At 46.9% G+C, this 18,054-nt stretch overlaps 1 protein-coding gene across 1 annotated transcript in view; it reads left to right on the top strand.

Annotated features, from left to right (window-relative positions):
• Positions 1-14,990: 14,990 nt before the first annotated feature.
• fmnl1a (formin-like 1a) overlaps positions 14,991-18,054 on the top strand; it is a 63,097-nt gene continuing 60,033 nt past the window's right edge. The window contains exon 1 of the mRNA XM_060902062.1: positions 14,991-15,821. Coding sequence (XP_060758045.1) covers positions 15,669-15,821 — 153 coding nt within the window. The 5' untranslated portion in view covers positions 14,991-15,668. The remainder of the gene's footprint in view (positions 15,822-18,054) is intronic.

The following is an 18,054-nucleotide window of genomic DNA, read 5'->3' as shown; positions in this document are numbered from 1 at the left end:
TGAGTACTTTTAATTTTTTTTCTGCTTCTCCACAAATTTAGGAACCCATCAGCACATTGGTTTATGCAAATGATAAGCGATAATGTAATTTGATAAAAATGAGCTCTACACTGTTTTACTGAGATTTATAAACTGAAAAACAGTCATCTATTATCTATAGCGCTTACCTGTCAGGGTCATGGGGGAACCTGGAGCCAATCCCAGCTGACTTCAGGTGAGAGGCGGGGTTTATCCTGGGCAGGTCATGAATTTATCGCAGGGTTAACACAGAGACAAACAACCATCACACTCACGGACAGTTTAGAGGAGCCCATTGACCAAATCCGCATGTCTTTGGACTGTAGGAGGAAACCGGAGCACCAAGAGGAAACCCACACAGGCACGAGGAGAACATGCAACTTCCAGTCAGCAGCGAGGTTCGAGAACCTTCCTGCTATGAGGCGACAGTGAGAGCCAAAGAGAAACCATCAGGACAAGTAGCTGTTATGTTCAGCTATGTTCATTAAAGGTTTTACTGGATCTCGTGTATATATTTTTATATAATTTTGATGCAAAATGGACAAAAAGAATTCAGTAAACCGAAGATCAGCTCGGGTGACTGGAGTTTGTTCAGTTCAATCCTTCGGGACAGAAAGAGTTTCATCAAACATTTATTTTTATTACATTTCCAGAGTGGGTGGCACGGTGGTGTAGTGGTTAGCACTGTCGCCTCACAGCAAGAAGGTCCGGGTTCGAGCCCCGTGGCTGGCGAGGGCCTTTCTGTGCGGAGTTTGCATGTTCTCCCCGTGTCCGCGTGGGTTTCCTCCGGGTGCTCCGGTTTCCCCCACAGTCCAAAGACATGCAGGTTAGGTTAACTGGTGACTCTAAATTGACCGTAGGTGTGATTGTGAGTGTGATTGGTTGTCTGTGTCTATGTGTCAGCCCTGTGATGACCTGGCGACTTGTCCAGGGTGTACCCCGCCTTTCGCCCGTAGTCAGCTGGGATAGGCTCCAGCTTGCCTGCGACCCTGTAGAACAGGATAAAGCGGCTAGAGATAATGAGATGAGATGAAATTTCATATTGTTTATAAAATACTACTATTGACCTTTAAAGCACTGAATGGTCTTGCGCCACAGTACCGGAGTGAACTTCTGGTCCTCTATGACCCGCCACATGTACTTAGATCAAAAGGTGTAGGCTATCTGTTGGTACCTCGCATAGTGAAGGCTACATCAGGGGGCGGAGCCTTTTCTTACAAAGCCCCAGGGTTATGGAACAGCCTTCCAAGTAGTGTTCGGGAATCAGACACAGTCTCAGCGTTTAAATCTCAGCTGAAAACATATCTGTTTAGTCAAGCCTTTTGTTAAGAGTGTTTATGAGGTAAAGGAGTAGATCTGGAGGATCCTTAGACATAGAGTGTTTTGGTAAACTGGGATGTATGGATGGGGTGGCATGGTGGTGTAATTGGTTAGCACTGTCGCCTCACAGCAAGAAGGTCCTGGGTTTGCGGCCGGCGAGGGCCTTTCTGTGTGGAGTTTGCATATTCTCCCCGTGTCTGTGTGGGTTTCCCCCACAGTCCAAAGACATGCAGGTTAGGTTCATTGGTGGCTTTAAATTGACTGTAGGTGTGAGGGTGAATGGTTGTTTATCTCTGTGTGTCAGCCCTGTGATGATCTGGTGACTTTTCCAGGGTGTACCCCACCTCTCGCCCATGGTCAGCTGGGATAGGCTCCAGATTGCCCGCGACCCTGTAGAACAGGATAAAGCGGCTACAGATGATGGATGTCTGGATGCTACCTAACAACCTGTGTTTTCTCTTTCAGACCTGCCTGATCCATCCTGATGCCCTACTTCTGGCTGGAGTCTCATCACATCGCTCCTGTAGAGGACGGCCCCACATGGACAGTTGAAAGTCGCACTTGAAAGACGCTCTGGACACTTACAGTGATGCTTTTATGTCTGAGGACTACAGTTAACTTACTAACTTTAGGACTGCAGTTGGTTGTCATGAACAGTTTTGCACTCAAGTTTCCATCAATGAAGAGTTTATAACATCAACGAAACAGACTTCATGTTAAAACTGTTAGAATCATGTTGTCTGTTATCACCCAGATGAGATGAGGATGGGTTTCCTTTTGAGTCTGGTTCCTCTCGAGGTTTCTTCCTCGTGTCATCTGAGGGAGTTTTTCCTCACCTCCGTCGCCACTGGCTTGCTCATTCGGGATAAATTAGGGATAAAATTATCTCATGTTTAAAGTCATTAAAATTCTGTAAAGCTGCTTTGCAAAAATGTCTATTGTTAAAAGCGCTATACAAATAAACTTGACTTGATTTAACATGCAAAATCGAAAGCACATCTACAGAAAACAGCATTTTGGCCTTTTGCAGTCCACTGTTGCATCACTTCACCTTGAAATCAGCTTTCACTTCGTCATTAAAAGATTTCACAAATCGTACTATTTCTGTATTTATAGCTGAATAAACTGGTGGAAATGTTTTTTTCCAGGAGTCAGTCTGGAAAAATCCAGTTTAGGGAATAAAGAATGGACTTTTTTATCAAACTCAACCCTGTGAAATGTCTGTGAAGATTCTCAGTCATCCAGGTCATAGTAAACTGTGGGTGGTAAAAGAGAGCAACTGGACTTGCTTGAAGATTCTTGAAGACGTTTCACCTCTCATCCGAAAGGCTTCTTCAGTTCTGTCTGACTGGTAGGGAGTATCAGGTATTTATCCTCTCATGGATGAAAAGCTCACCTAAGGTGTCATTGAGTCATCCTGTTGGTGTGGGTCACTGGGGGCTGGTTGTGAACGGCCTCGAGAGTCGTTAGTATGATCAACGGATTGCCCGTTAGGGTGATCAATGGAATGCTGATTCTCTCTGTCCTCCTGTGAGTCACTGAAAACAGCTGGGTTTTGGTGTGCATTCAGTTGTCTGGGAAGTATGCCAAGGACTGCATTGTAGGTGGCTGATAAATGATGTCTTAGACCCCCACCTCTGTTCAGTGATGGCCGTTCCAGGTTGACAAAAATGGCTTCTTTAACTCCTCGCTCATACCAACGATCCTCTCTGGCTAAAATGCGTACGTTGCAATCCTGAAATGAGTGTCCTTTGTTGTTAAGATGAAGGTAGACAGCAGAGTCCTGGCCTGAGGAACTGGCTCTCCTGTGTTGAGCCATGCGCCTGTGAAGCGGTTGTTTTGTTTATATACGAGTCCTTGCATTCCTCACTGCACTGAATGGCATATGCTACGTTGTCCTGTTTGTGTCTGGGTATTCTGTCCTTAGGGTGGACCAGTTTCTGCTTCAGGGTGTTACTGGGTCTGAAATGTACCAGAATGTTGTGTTTGTAGAAGATCCTCCTGAGTTTCTCAGATAGACCAGAAATGTAGGGAATGACAATGTTCTTGCATTTGTTCCTGTTATCCTCCTTGTCCGTTCTGTTCCTTTTTCTGCTCTTGAGGAAAGACCAGTTGGGATACCCGCAGTTCTGAAGTGCTTTCTTGATGTGATTCTGCTTCTCTTTTCCCTCTATCGTTGTAGGGATGTTCTGACCCCTGTGTTGCAAGGTCCTAATGACCCCCATTTTGTGTTCCAGTGGGTGGTGAGAGTCAAAGAATAGGTACTGGTCTGTGTGTGTGGGTTTCCGGTAGACCTCGATGCTCAGGCTTCTGTCTTGTCTAATGTCTCATCTCATTATCTCATTATCTCTAGCCGCTTTATCCTTCTACAGGGTCGCAGGCAAGCTGGAGCCTATCCCAGCTGACTACGGGCGAAAGGCGGGGTACACCCTGGACAAGTCGCCAGGTCATCACAGGGCTGACACATAGACACAGACAACCATTCACACTCACATTCACACCTACGGTCAATTTAGAGTCACCGGTTAACCTAACCTGCATGTCTTTGGACTGTGGGGGAAACCGGAGCACCCGGAGGAAACCCACGCGGACACGGGGAGAACATGCAAACTCCACACAGAAAGGCCCTCGCCGGCCCCGGGGCTCGAACCCAGGACCTTCTTGCTGTGAGGCGACAGCGCTAACCACTACACCACCATGCCGCCCCCTTGTCTAATGTGTACATCACAATCCAAGAAGGCTAGATTATTCCCACTGACATCCTCCCGAGTGAAGTTGATGTTAATATCCACTGCATTGATGTGCTTAGAGAAGGCTTCCACCTCATGGGTTTCGATTTTAACCCAGGTGTCATCCACATATCTGAACCAGTTGCTGGGAGCAACTCCTGAAAAAGTGGTCAAAGCTTTATGTTCCACTTCCTCCATGTAAAGATTGGCCACAATAGGGGATACTGGTGAGCCCATGGCACATCCATGCTTCTGTCTGTAGAAACTTTCATTAAACTGGAAATAAGTGGTAGTCAGGCAGAGGTCAAGCAGGGTGCAAATCTGGTCTGTGGTGAGGTTCATTCTATCCAATAAGGTGCTGTCTCGAAGGAGTCGTTTTCTAACAGATTCAACTGCTTCTGTGGTGGGAATGCAGGTGAACAGAGAAATGACGTCGTAGGAAACCATGGTTTCATCTGAGTCTAGTTTGAGGTCTGCAACTTTAGTAGCAAAATCTTGGGAGATTTTGACGTGATGTGGCGTATTCCCAATGAGAGGAGCCAGGATGGTGGCTAGGTGTTTGGCAATGTTGTAAGTAACAGAGTTTATACTGCTGATGATAGGTCTGAGTGGAGCTCCTTCCTTGTGAATCTTGGGGAGTCCGTATATGAGAGGAACAGCTTCCCCAGGGTACAATCTGTAGTACAGAGATCGGTTGATGGCTTGGTCCTTTTCTAGTTGTTGCAGGCAGCTAACAACTTTCTTTTTGTAACAACTTGTGGGGTCCCGCCTCAAGGTTTCATAGGTGGTAGTGTCACTGAGGAGACTGGTCATCCTGGAGTGGTAGTCCTGTTAGGACTGGGACTGTTTTGGCCTCTAGAGGCCGCTGTTATGTTTATCTTGTCATGGTTGTTTTGGCCTCTAGAGGCCACCACTGTGTTTTGTGTTTGTCTTGATTGCCTGTTTCCTGCCCTGCCCTGTTCCTTAATGAGTTTGTGTATAAATACCCCCCTGTTTGTTCCCCTAGTGATGGAGTCTTTATGCTATGTTGTCTAGTGCTAGTTTCCTCTGTCCCACGTATCTTGCCTGTGCCCTTGTGTTTTTGCTTTCTTTGGACTTTGTATTTTTGATCTTCTGAGCGTTCTGCATTTTTGCCTTTCCTTTTGTTTTTTGGGACTTTGAACCTTTGGATATTTTTATTTTTGGTCATCTTCTGAGCTTTTGGATTTTCTTTTTGTTTTTTCCATCGGATTGTATATATTGTAAATAAACTGTTTTTTGATACTCTACCTACGCCTCACGCCTCTGCACTTGAGTCATCCCCCTGGTGGCCTAGTGGGGGTTTGCTGGATTATCACACCAGCGACCCAGGTTCGAATCCCAGCAAAACCCTAACAGAAAGACTCTGTCATGACCGACTCAGCAGAGGCTTCTTCAACTGTCTACCCGGCTAACCTTCAGGGAATGACGCCTCAGATCCACCATGGACGGACTCTTGCAAGCCAATGTGAGACCCTTGCTCGCCATGAGGTACTGCTTCAGCAAATTGGGAAAACCCTGGAACAGCTGACTTCTCTGCCCCCATCTCCTGCGCCTGATTCTGCTCCACCATCTGCTCCAGTGCCTGCCATGTTGCCTCCTTCACCTCGTGAACCCAGCCTTCCTGCACCACAGAGGTATGACGGCAAGCACAGTGAGTGTCGGGAGTTCCTTACCCAGTGCCAACTGACCTTTGAGCTCCAGCCTACCACCTACACTACGGATCGCCGCAAGATTGCCTTTGTGATAACCTTGTTAGCTGGTAAGGCATGAGCTTGGGCAACAGCCATCTGGCAGAGACAGGGACCCGAGTGCTCTGATTTCCAGCTGTTTATGGAGGAGATGCTTCGTGTCTTCGATCAAGCAGACATCAGCAAAGACGCAGCCAGAAAGCTCATGTCCATCCGGCAAGGAGGAAGCGTCGCAGACTACGCCATCTCGTTCCGGACGCTCGCAGCAGTAAGTGGATGGAACGAGACTGCCCTGGTTTCAGCCTTTCACCATGGTCTGTCTGACCTCATCAAAGACGGTCTGGCCTCTATCGGATGCCCAAGTGACCTCGAAACACTGATTTCTCATGCCATTCGTCTGGACAACAGGATTAGAGAACGCCGCCAAGTCCTGAGTCTCCCTGGCCTCACTGCCTCAACATGGAGCCCGTCTACCTCCTCCAGTGGCTGTCCAGAACCCATGCAAGTGGGCCGTACTCGCCTCTCCGCATCTGAGAGGGAGCGCAGAAGGAGGGACAAGTGCTGCATCTACTGTGGCAAGCCTGGTCACTTCCGAGCATCATGTCCCGAGCTCTCAGGAAAAGGACCGCCCCGTCCAGCTGAGGGAGGGTTGTGACGGGGCCTACCCTCTCTCCCGGACTTCCTGGCCAAGGAATCTACATCCCGGTTTCCATCTCCTGGGGTGAGTCCGTCCACTCTTGCCAGGCCTTGTTAGACTCAGGGGCGGCTGGAAACTTTATGGATATCCACTTCGCCCAAAGTATCAATGTCTCGACTGTGCCTCTTGAAGTCCCACTGTCTGTGTCTGCCCTGGATGGCCAAGCTTTAGGTGATGGAAGAGTCACCCAAGTTACTTCTCCAGTCTTTCTTCAGTCTCAAGGTCACAAAGAAGAAATATCCCTGCACCTTATTCATTCACCTGAGTTCCCAGTTATTCTAGGCCTTCCTTGGCTTACTCGCCACAACCCTTGCATAGACTGGGTAACAAGCCAGGTTGTGGAATGGGGTCCTGCATGCCATGCCTCTTGTCTGCTCTCTAGCTCTCCTGTGTCTCCGGCCGAGCCTCCTGATCTCACCGAGTTATCTCAAGTTCCCACGGAGTACTGGGATCTGAAAGAGGTTTTTAGCAAGAGCAGGGCCACCGTTCTTCCTCCGCACCATGCCTACGACTGTGCCATCGACTTGCTCCCTGGGACTACTCCTCCTCGGGGCCGACTGTTCTCCCTCTCTCAGCCAGAATGCAAGGCCATGGAGGAATACATCAAGGAAGCCCTGGTCTCTGGGTTCATTCGACCCTCCACTTCACCTGCTGGTGCCGGCTTCTTCTTTGTCGGCAAGAAGGATGGGGGGCTCCGACCGTGTATTGACTATAGGGGCCTGAACAAGATCACCGTGCGCAACTGCTATCCCCTTCCGCTGATGTCCACAGCATTCGACCTGCTCCAAGGCGCCACCGTCTTCACCAAGTTGGACTTACGGAACGCATACCACCTTGTCTGTATCCGACAAGGAGACGAGTGGAAGACCACCTTTAACACCCCGTCAGGGCACTACGAGTACCAGGTGATGCCCTTCGGACTCACCAATGCACCAGCTGTTTTTCAGGCCCTAATCAACGACGTCTTGAGGGACATGATTAACCAGTACGTTTTTGTCTACCTCGACGACATCCTAATCTTTTCCAAGATCGTGCAGGAGCACTGCCACCATGTCCACCAGGTTCTCCAGAGGCTGCTACAGAGCAATCTGTTCGCTAAGGCCCAGAAATGCGAATTTCATGTTCCCGAGGTCTCCTTTCTGGGTTTTATTGTACGGACAAGCCAACTCCAGATGGATCCAGCCAAGACCCTGGCCGTCCGGGATTGGCCCACCCCCAAGTCCATCAAAGAGGTTCAGCGGTTCTTAGGATTTGCTAACTTCTACCGCAAGTTCATCAGGAACTTTAGTTCTGTAGCAGCGCCCATATTGGACCTCACCAAAGGGACAGGTGGATCATATGTCTGGTCTCCTCAGATGGAAAAGGCGTTCAAAGACCTCAAGCACCGCTTCTGCACGGCACCCATTCTGGTCCTCCTGGACCCTTCGCAACCCTTCATTGTCGAGGTGGACGCCTCGGACAGCGGCGTCGGCGCGGTCCTCTCTCAACGCTCGGAAGGAAGGTTGCACCCCTGTGCATACTTCTCCCACCGCCTGAGTTCTGCGGAGTCCCAGTATGACGTGGGGGATCGAGAACTGCTAGCAGTTAAACTGGCCCTTGAGGAGTGGAGGCACTGGCTGGAGGGAGCGCAACACCCATTTTTGGTCTGGATGGACAACAAGAACCTGGAGTACCTCCAGTAAGCAAAGAGACTCAATCTACGACAGGCTAGGTGGGCCTTATTTTTCAGTCGGTTCGACTTTACCCTATCATACTGCCCCGGCTCCAAAAATACCAAACCTGATGCACTGTCCAGGCTGTTCGCGCCCACCAACAGGGAGAGCGAAGTTGGTCCTATTATCCTTGTGTCCTGGATTGTGGCTCCTGTCCGCTGGGGTATTGAGGATGCCGTCCGACGAGCCCAACGCCAGGACCCCGGTCCTGGGACGGGGCCACCAGGCCTCTTGTATGTCCCACATCAAGCCTGGGCCAAGGTTCTCCAGTGGGGTCACTCGTCCCCTCTCACCGCCCACCCGGGAGCTCAAAGGACCCTGGACTTTTTGAGAAGACGCTTCTGGTGGCCTAGCATGGAGAATGAAGTTAGGTCATTTGTCCTTTCCTGCGAACTGTGCACCAGAAGCAAGAACCCACGACAGCATCCCCAGGGTCTCCTGCATCCTCTGACCATTCCCCAGCGTCCCTGGTCCCACGTGGCAGTCGACTTCATCACAGGTCTCCCTGAGTCACAAGGTAATACTGTCATTTTGGTCATAGTAGACAGATTCTCTAAGGCCTGCCACTTCATACCACTGTGCAAGCTCCCTTCTGCCCTGGAAACTGCCAAACTCATGTTCACTCATGTCTTCTGAGTTTTTGGTCTCCCACAGGACATCGTTTCTGACCAGGGGCCCCAGTTCTCCTCCCGAGTGTGGCACGGGTTTTGCAAGGTCATCGGAGCCACTGCCAGCCTCTCCTCTGGGTTCCACCCACAGTCCAATGGCCAGACGGAGAGGCTCAACCAGGACCTGGAAACCACCCTGCGAGGCCTGGCTATGGATAACCCGACATCGTGGAGCACCTGGCTGCCATGGGCAGAGTACGCCCACAACACCCTGCAGTCATCGGCCACCAAGCTGTCGCCATTCCAGTGCCAATTCGGGTTCCAGTCACCTCTGTTCCCGGACCAGGAGGAGGACGCGGGGGTGCCCTCGGTCAACCAATATGTGAGACGGTGTTGCAAGACCTGGAGCAAGGTCAGGAAGACCCTCATCCAGACCTCCAGAACCAACCAGACTCAGGCCAACCACCATAGAAGACCTGCCCACGCTTTCTGCCTGGGCAGCGGGTTTGGCTGTCCACCAAGGACCTTCCGCTGCGGGTGGAGAACCGCAAGCTTGCTCCTCACTACATTGGCCCCTTCAAGGTGGTGCACAGGGTGAACCCTGTCGCCTACCGGCTCCAGTTGCCCTGGACTCTGGGGATCAACCCCACATTCCATGTTTCCCTGTTGCGGCCCGTACTGACGTCCACGTATGCCCCTGCCCCTAGGAATCCCCCACCCCCCCGCATCTTCCAGGGTCAGACTGTGTTCACTGTGCATCACCTGCTTGACTCCCGCCGGGTCCGCGGCGGGCTTCAATACCTGGTAGATTGGGAGGGCTATGGCCCTGAGGAACGTTGTTGGGTCCTCGCCCGGGACATTTTAGATAAAGGACTGTGCCGGGACTTCCATTCGGCCCATCCGGATCGCCCTGGGAACGTCAGGAGACGCTCCTGGGGGGGGGGTCCTGTTAGGACTGGGACTGTTTTGGCCTCTAGAGGCCGCTGTTATGTTTATCTTGTCATGGTTGTTTTGGCCTCTAGAGGCCGCCACTGTGTTTTGTGTTTGTCTTGATTGCCTGTTTCCTGCCCCGCCCTGTTCCTTAATGAGTTTGTGTATAAATACCCCTCTGTTTGTTCCCCTAGTCATGGAGTCTTTATGCTATGTTGTCTAGTGCTAGTTTCCTCTGTCCCACGTATCTTGCCTGTCCCCTTGTGTTTTTGATGTTTTTGCTTTCTTTGGACTTTGTATTTTTGATCTTCTGAGCGTTCTGCATTTTTGCCTTTCCTTTTGTTTTTTGGGACTTTGAACCTTTTGGATATTTTTATTTTTGGTCATCTTCTGAGCTTTTGGATTTTCTTTTTGTTTTTTCCATCGGATTGTATATATTGTAAATAAACTGTTTTTTGATACTCTACCTACGCCTCACGCCTCTGCACTTGAGTCATCCCCCTGGTGGCCTAGTGGGGGTTTGCTGGATTATCACACCAGCGACCCAGGTTCGAATCCCAGCAAAACCCTAACAGTCCGCTGTGTTTAGCAACACTGTGCATCTCCCTTTGTCAGCAGGAAGGATGGTGATGTTCTGGTCTCTTTGAAGCCTCCTCCTTTCTTGGATGGTGAGGTTGGAGGGGGGTGCTTTCGCACTGGACAGAGCAGCTGATATCTTCAGTCTAAGTTATTTTGCCTCTGTGTTGGTCAGACTGTTGTTTCTGATGGCTGACTCTGTGGCTGTGATGAGGTCTACCACTGGTATCCGCTCTGGTGAAACTGCAAAGTTAAGTCCCTGCTTCATAGGCGCATGGCTCAACACAGGAGAGCCAGTTCCTCAGGCCAGGACTCTGCTGTCTACCTTCATCTTAACAACAAAGGACACTCATTTCAGGATTGCAATGTACACATTTTAGCCAGAGAGGATTGTTGGTATGAGCGAGGAGTTAAAGAAGCCATTTTTGTCAACCTGGAATGGCCATCACTGAACAGAGGTGGGGGTCTAAGACATCATTTATCAGCCACCTACAATGCGGTCCTTGGCACACTTCCCAGACAACTGAATGCACACCAAAACCCAGCTGTTTTCAGTGACTCACAGGAGGACAGAGAGAATCAGCATTCCATTGATCACCCTAAGGGCCTCTGCATGCTCTTGCGACAAAGCTTTCGCAGATAGCTTTTCGCAGACAGTTGTAATTTATCGTTGAGTGGGGAGTAATAGGCGTGCGCGATGTTATTCACTGCCACAACGCAAGGGGGCGCGAAGTCGCGAAATCGCTAGGAGTAGTTGGTGGGTGTGGTTAGTGGAGTGTTTATCCTCTGGTTACTTATAATGACTAGAACTGGAGTCGTATAGATGTACGTACTTCCTCACTTCCTCGATCAACCGCTCTTCGTGCTGCTCCATCTTCGTCGTGTTTTTAAAAATGGCGGTCGTGAAAACAAACCAAACCGGGAAAGTAGGGAAGCGGAAGTGCGTGTACAGCAGATGTAGAGTGGACCAATCAGAGCCCTCTTGTCTGCGACGTTGTCTGCGAGCTTCTGCGGTGGTCACAGTTTTTGGGAGGTGCGCGCAGAGCGTCTGCGAAGGGGGGGCTACGCAGACGCCATCTGCGACGCCATCTGCGAGGACTGTTGTCAGCATAAATTGGCCTTAACGGGCAATCCATTGATCATCCTAACGACTCTCGAGGCCGTTCACAACCAGCCCCCAGTGACCCACACCAACAGGATGACTCAATGACACCTTAGATGAGCTGTTCATCCATGAGAGGATAAATACCTGATGCTCCCTACCAGTCAGACAGAACTGAAGAAGCCTTTCGGATGAGAGGCGAAACGTCTTCAAGAATCTTCAAGCAAGTCGGTGTTGCTCTCTTTTACCACCCACAGTTAACCCTGTGAAATATTTGGACTATTCCACAACTCATATGTTCAACAGGAAGTTGAGTTGCATCATCCATATTTTCTGATGATCATGGGAAGAAAAGCACGCGCACACACACACACACACACACACACACACACTACTTATTTACTTCTGTATTTCCAATGCTATTGACTGGTGAGGTCACACTGGAAATACAATCTGTTCCTCAAAGTCTAGACAGAAAGTACAACCCCAATTCCAAAAAAGTTGGGACACTGTGTAAACTGTAAATAAAAACAGAATGTGATAATTTGCAAATCTTGGAAACTCTGTATTTCATTGGAAATAGTACAAAGACAACATATCAAATGTTGAAACTGAGAAATGTAATTGTTTTTTGAAAAATATATGCTCATTTTGAATTTGATGTCAGCAACACGTTTCAGAAAAGTTGGGACAGGGGCAACAAAAGACTGAAAAAGTTGTATAATGCTAAAAAAGCCTAATTTTTTTAAACTAAAAAAACCCAAACAAAACCAACCAATATCCAGAAACACCGCCACCTTCTCTGGGCCCGAGTTCTTTTACGATGGACTGAGGTGAAGTGGAAAATTGTCCCGAGGTCTGATGGATCAAAAGTAGAAATTCTTTTTAGAAATCATGGACACCACGTTCTTCAGGCTAAAGAGGAGAGGGACCATCTGGCTTGTTATCAGTGCACAGTTCAAAAGCCGGCATTCGTGATGGTATGAGGGGGCATTAATGCACATGACATGGGTAGCTTGTACATCTGGGAAGGCATCATTAATGCTGAATGATAGTATAAACACGTTTCAGAGCAATATGCTGCCATCCAGACAAAATCTCTCTCAGGGAAGGCCTTCCTTCTTTCAGCAAGACAATGCCAAACTGCTTTTTGCACATATTAAAAGTGTATGGCGCCATAGTAAAAGAGTCCGGGTGCTAAACTGGCTTGCCTGCAGTCCAGACCTGTCTCCTATTTAAAATGTTTGGTGCATTATGAATCAGAATCAGAATCAGAAACACTTTTATTGCCAGGTATGTGGACACACACGAGGAATTTGACTCCGGTTCACTTAGCTCTCATAGTACAAAACAGATAAAGAAGCTTATACACAAAACAAACAAACAAGCAAACAACAACAACAAAAATAGGTGCATAGTGCAAAGTAATCCAGGTAAGTCAAGTATGGAATAGTTAAATAAATATAAAGTATACAGTGTGCACAGAATGACGGTATAAGTGTTCAGATATTTTACAGGTGATATTACTGATATATGAATCTGATTTTAGCTGTTCATCACAGAAAGGATTTCCTTTTTGGTTCAATATGGTGTATAGTGCAAAGATGAATAGTAAATTTAAATAAGTATAAATATAAGTAACAGTGAGCACAGAATGACAGTATGAGTGTGCAGATATTTTACAAGTGATATTACTGATAGTGGGTATATGAATCTGGATTTTAGCTGTTCATCACAGAGACAGGCGGCACGGTGGTGTAGTGGTTAGCGCTGTCGCCTCACAGCAAGAAGGTCCGGGTTCGAGCCCTGTGGCCGGCGAGGGCCTTTCTGTGTGGAGTTTGCATGTTCTCCCCGTGTCCGCGTGGGTTTCCTCCGGGTGCTCCGGTTTCCCCCACAGTCCAAAGACATGCAGGTTAGGTTAACTGGTGACTCTAAATTGACCGTAGGTGTGAATGTGAATGGTTGTCTGTGTCTATGTGTCAGCCCTGTGATGACCTGGCGACTTGTCCAGGGTGTACCCCGCCTTTCGCCCGTAGTCAGCTGGGATAGGCTCCAGCTTGCCTGCGACCCTGTAGAACAGGATAAAGCGGCTACAGATAATGAGATGAGATAAGTAACAGTGAGCACAGAATGACAGTATGAGTGTGCAGATATTTTGCAAGTGATATTACTGATAGTGGGTATATGAATCTGGATTTTAGCTGTTCATCACAGAGACAGGCGGCACGGTGGTGTAGTGGTTAGCGCTGTCGCCTCACAGCAAGAAGGTCCGGGTTCGAGCCCCGTGGCCGGCGAGGGCCTTTCTGTGCGGAGTTTGCATGTTCTCCCCGTGTCCGCGTGGGTTTCCTCCGGGTGCTCCGGTTTCCCCCACAGTCCAAAGACATGCAGGTTAGGTTAACTGGTGACTCTAAATTGACCGTAGGTGTGAATGTGAGCGTGAATGGTTGTCTGTGTCTATGTGTCAGCCCTGTGATGACCTGGCGACTTGTCCAGGGTGAACCCCGCCTTTCGCCCGTAGTCAGCTGGGATAGGCTGCAGCTTGCCTGCGACCCTGTAGAAGGATAAAGCGGCTAGAGATAATGAGATGAGATGAGATCACAGAGACAGCCTGAGGGAAGAAACTGTTCTTGTGTCAAAGAAGACCCTGAACTGTTGAGTAACTGAAATTGTATATCAGGCAAGAATGGGACAAGATTTCTCTTTCAAAACTACAGCAATTGGTCTCTTCAGTTCTCAAACGTTTACAGTGTTGTTGAAAGTAGAGGTGATGCAACACAGTGATAAACACGCCCCTGTCCTAACTTTTCTGAAACGTGCAACTGACCGCAAATTCAAAATGAGCATATATTTTTCAAAAAAAGCAATAAAATTTCTCAGTTTCAACATTTGATATGTTGTCTTTGTCCTATTTTCAATGAAATATAGGGTTTCCGTGATTTGCAAATCATCACATTCTGTTTTTATTTATGTTTTCCACAGCGTCCCAACTTCAACGAACGTTCATTATTCTTTTTATTATTAATGTCATGTCATTAGCATGGATGGATGCTAGTTATCCCCATTTGATAAATTTATGCTAAAACCCAAATCCGCCCTGTTATTCATTGAAGAGTAAAATACAGTTCTTGAGCATAAAGAGCATAAACTCATCCAAAATGTCACCCGAGATGTTTTTGAACAATTAAATGCATGGAGGATTTTGGACGTTGAGCTAAAGTTGCTAAACAGCTCTCAAATCGCTCACTAGGTCACACCGACAGTAATCAAGTTGACCACATGGTGGGGTTCTTCAATAAAGTTACCAAGGAACTAGCTTTCAAAAGTGTAGTTGAGGGGTTTTTTTTGTATTTCAGTACAAATCTGAACACTTTCTCAAGAGTTACCTTGTTGGAAAAAAACATTAAGCAAAAAGCAGTATTCTGGATCAGTGCAATATGAATGAAGTACATATTTATATTTGTTTCTCTCTCTCTCTCTCTCTCTCTCTCTCTCATTTTCTGTCAAACTCAGTTCAGGAAGCTGTGATGCTTCTGCTTTTTTGCTTTCTCTGTGGTTTCCTCTTCTCAGCCGTCTATCCTCCCTTGTCACACTGTTGAACGTTTTTCAATCAGAAAGACACGAAAGCGTTTAGACACACATGCACTGTTCGTGACTGCAGTCTCAGGAGGACGAGCAACATGAAGAAAGATGCTCCAATTTCTGATACTAAGCAGAAGATGAGCAGAATGAGGCCTAAGACTTAGACAGACCTTTAACACGTTGAGCGTTCGGAGCAACCAGCAGTACGGCTATAAACTCGACTCGTATTGCCTGAACGACTGCTTTTGTTTGTTTTTTTTGGAGTGAATGTTAATATTGTAAGAGGTATTGCATTTCTGGTTCCCTTTTTTTTTTTACCACACAGGTTCGAGTGTGTTTGCACGCGTTGTGTTTTCCATCCATTTTGAAACGGAGAGGACGTTGCTCAATCTCGGACATGTTTTGTCCTCGTGCTTGGCTTTTCAACATTTCAACACATTTTTAAAGACGTTTGATTTTTTTCTGCCGTGTGAAGAATCAACATCAGTCAGTCTTTACTCAAGCGGACATCATGTCCTAAAAGACATGATCTCACCCCTTTTCTGGACTTAACTGAGCGTCAAGGATTGTAGAGTCACACAGCGTTACAGAGACAGCAAATTGGCTGAAAAAAGCAAGGAATTCTGGGAAACGTCATTGGCTGCGATCAAAGGAAGTTGGGATCCTGGAATTCCTAAGGAAGGCAGTGATGGGAAACGCGGCAGGAAGTTTGGAGCAGCCTGAGGGCACCGAGGCTGGAATCAACCCCACATTAGGCTACACCATCAGGAAGAAAACAGCGCCTCCTAAACTGCCCATGCCTCCCGAAGATGAGCTGGAGGAGCGCTTCAACGTGGTGCTGGTGAGTCACGTAGAATGGAAACACACGTGCGTGCGTGCGTGTGTGTGTGTGTGTATAAACACCAGACAGAGATGCAGACAAACAAACAAACAAAAAATCCAAGAAAATTAAAATTACACCATAACCACACTGATTCGTATGCAGTGCAAAAGTTTTCACCCCCTATGGTTTTTCAATGGAGGAAAAGTAAGATACATCTTTATTTTTATTTTACAGTTGATCCACAATTACAAAGAAATCTGACGACGTTCAAAACAAATTATCGATGTGTCCTGAAGCAAGACGACAATCCAAGACTTGAAGAAAAAGCAAAAGATTCAATTTGATTGATAATTTGTTTGATTTGAAGAACAACATCTGGTGTAGTTTGAACAGATCTATCAAGAGGAAATGAGCAAAGATTAGTTTAGTCACGTAATCAAGCAGAGATGGGTCAGGAAGATAGAAAGGAGGAAATATTATCAAATAAAAAGTGCTCAGAGGACAGCAAAGACATTGGAGGGAGGTATAAAGGAAAAGGGTGGAGATGTAAGATATAAGAGCCATCAGTCGGTGTGCGTCTGTGTGTAGGGGGGTGCAAACTTTTGAACTGTTATTCAGATTTTATTTTACAACTAATCTCTTAGCATACACTATTTGTATCTGTTTTGTTTTACTTCAGATTGTGAAGGAACATGTACATTTTATATATATATATATATATATATATATATATATATATATATATATATATATATATGCAAATTGTAGGTAAAAGTGACTTTAAGCACAAAGTATGAGTATAATAATATATAATTTTATTAATGTCGTATAATAATAATAATAATAAAAAATAAAGGTATTATAATAATAATAATAATAATAATAATAATAATAATAATAATTTGAAAATAGTATTTTTGCCATCCTAGCCCACTATAACTCGATTCCACCTTGAAATACAATCAATAAAACACTTCAGAAATTGCATTATTTTTTCCCTCACATTCTTGAAACAAACTTTTCCAAAAGGTCATGTAAAATGTTTATTTGTATTTAACCACACCCTGTTGTCTATAGTCATTCACCCTTTATGTTTCAATATTTGGAAAACCACAAAGTCACATGTTCAACAGGAAGTTGCATGATCTCTCTCCTGAAAATGTCCTGAACAAGAAAAGTACAAAACACACATTTTGTCTTTTTTTCTTCTGGGGAATTACATACAGTACTGTAGAGTTCTTCATTTTGTCCAAAGGGTGCATATACTTTTGCACTAAAACTGTATGTATACTGTCAATAATAATAATAATAATAATAATGTAGGATATGGGCGGCACGGTGGTGTAGTGGTTAGCGCTGTCGCCTCACAGCAAGAAGGTCCGGGTTCGAGCCCCGTGGCCGGCGAGGGCCTTTCTGTGCGGAGTTTGCATGTTCTCCCCGTGTCCGCGTGGGTTTCCTCCGGGTGCTCCGGTTTCCCCCACAGTCCAAAGACATGCAGGTTAGGTTAACTGGTGACTCTAAATTGACCGTAGGTGTGAATGTGAGTGTGAATGGTTGTCTGTGTCTATGTGTCAGCCCTGTGATGACCTGGCGACTTGTCCAGGGTGTACCCCGCCTTTCGCCCGTAGTCAGCTGGGATAGGCTCCAGCTTGCCTGCGACCCTGTAGAACAGGATAAAGCGGCTAGAGATAATGAGATGGGATGAGATAATGTAGGATGTACAGTATAAACTCACCGGCTGAGATGCTTTTCTGCTCACGACGATTGTAAAGAGTTGCTATGAGTTGCTGTATCCTTCTCGGCAAAAAAGCTCGACCCAATCTGTCCATTTTCCTCTGACCCCTCATTAACAAGGTGTTTGTTTCCACCCACAGAACTGTCACTCACTCACTCAATGTTTGTTTTTTGTTTTCCGTACCATTTTTTTTCTGTGTGAAATCTCGAGACTGTTGTGTGTGAAAACCCCAAGAGATCAGCAGTTTCTGAAACACTCAAATAAACCAGTCCATCTGGTGCAAACCAACACCCATGCCACAGTGAAGGAAAGCCACACTTTGAGATCACAATTTTTCCTGTTCTGATGTTTAAACATCTCATCTCATTATCTGTAGCCGCTTTATCCTGTTCTACAGGGTCGCAGGCAAGCTGGAGCCTATCCCAGCTGACTACGGGCGAAAGGCGGGGTACACCCTGGACAAGTCGCCAGGTCATCACAGGGCTGACACATAGACACAGACAACCATTCACACTC

This window comes from Neoarius graeffei, chromosome 20 (assembly GCF_027579695.1).
Source record: "Neoarius graeffei isolate fNeoGra1 chromosome 20, fNeoGra1.pri, whole genome shotgun sequence".
Lineage (NCBI taxonomy): Eukaryota > Metazoa > Chordata > Actinopteri > Siluriformes > Ariidae > Neoarius > Neoarius graeffei.
This window is presented reverse-complemented; position numbering and strand designations above follow the sequence as displayed.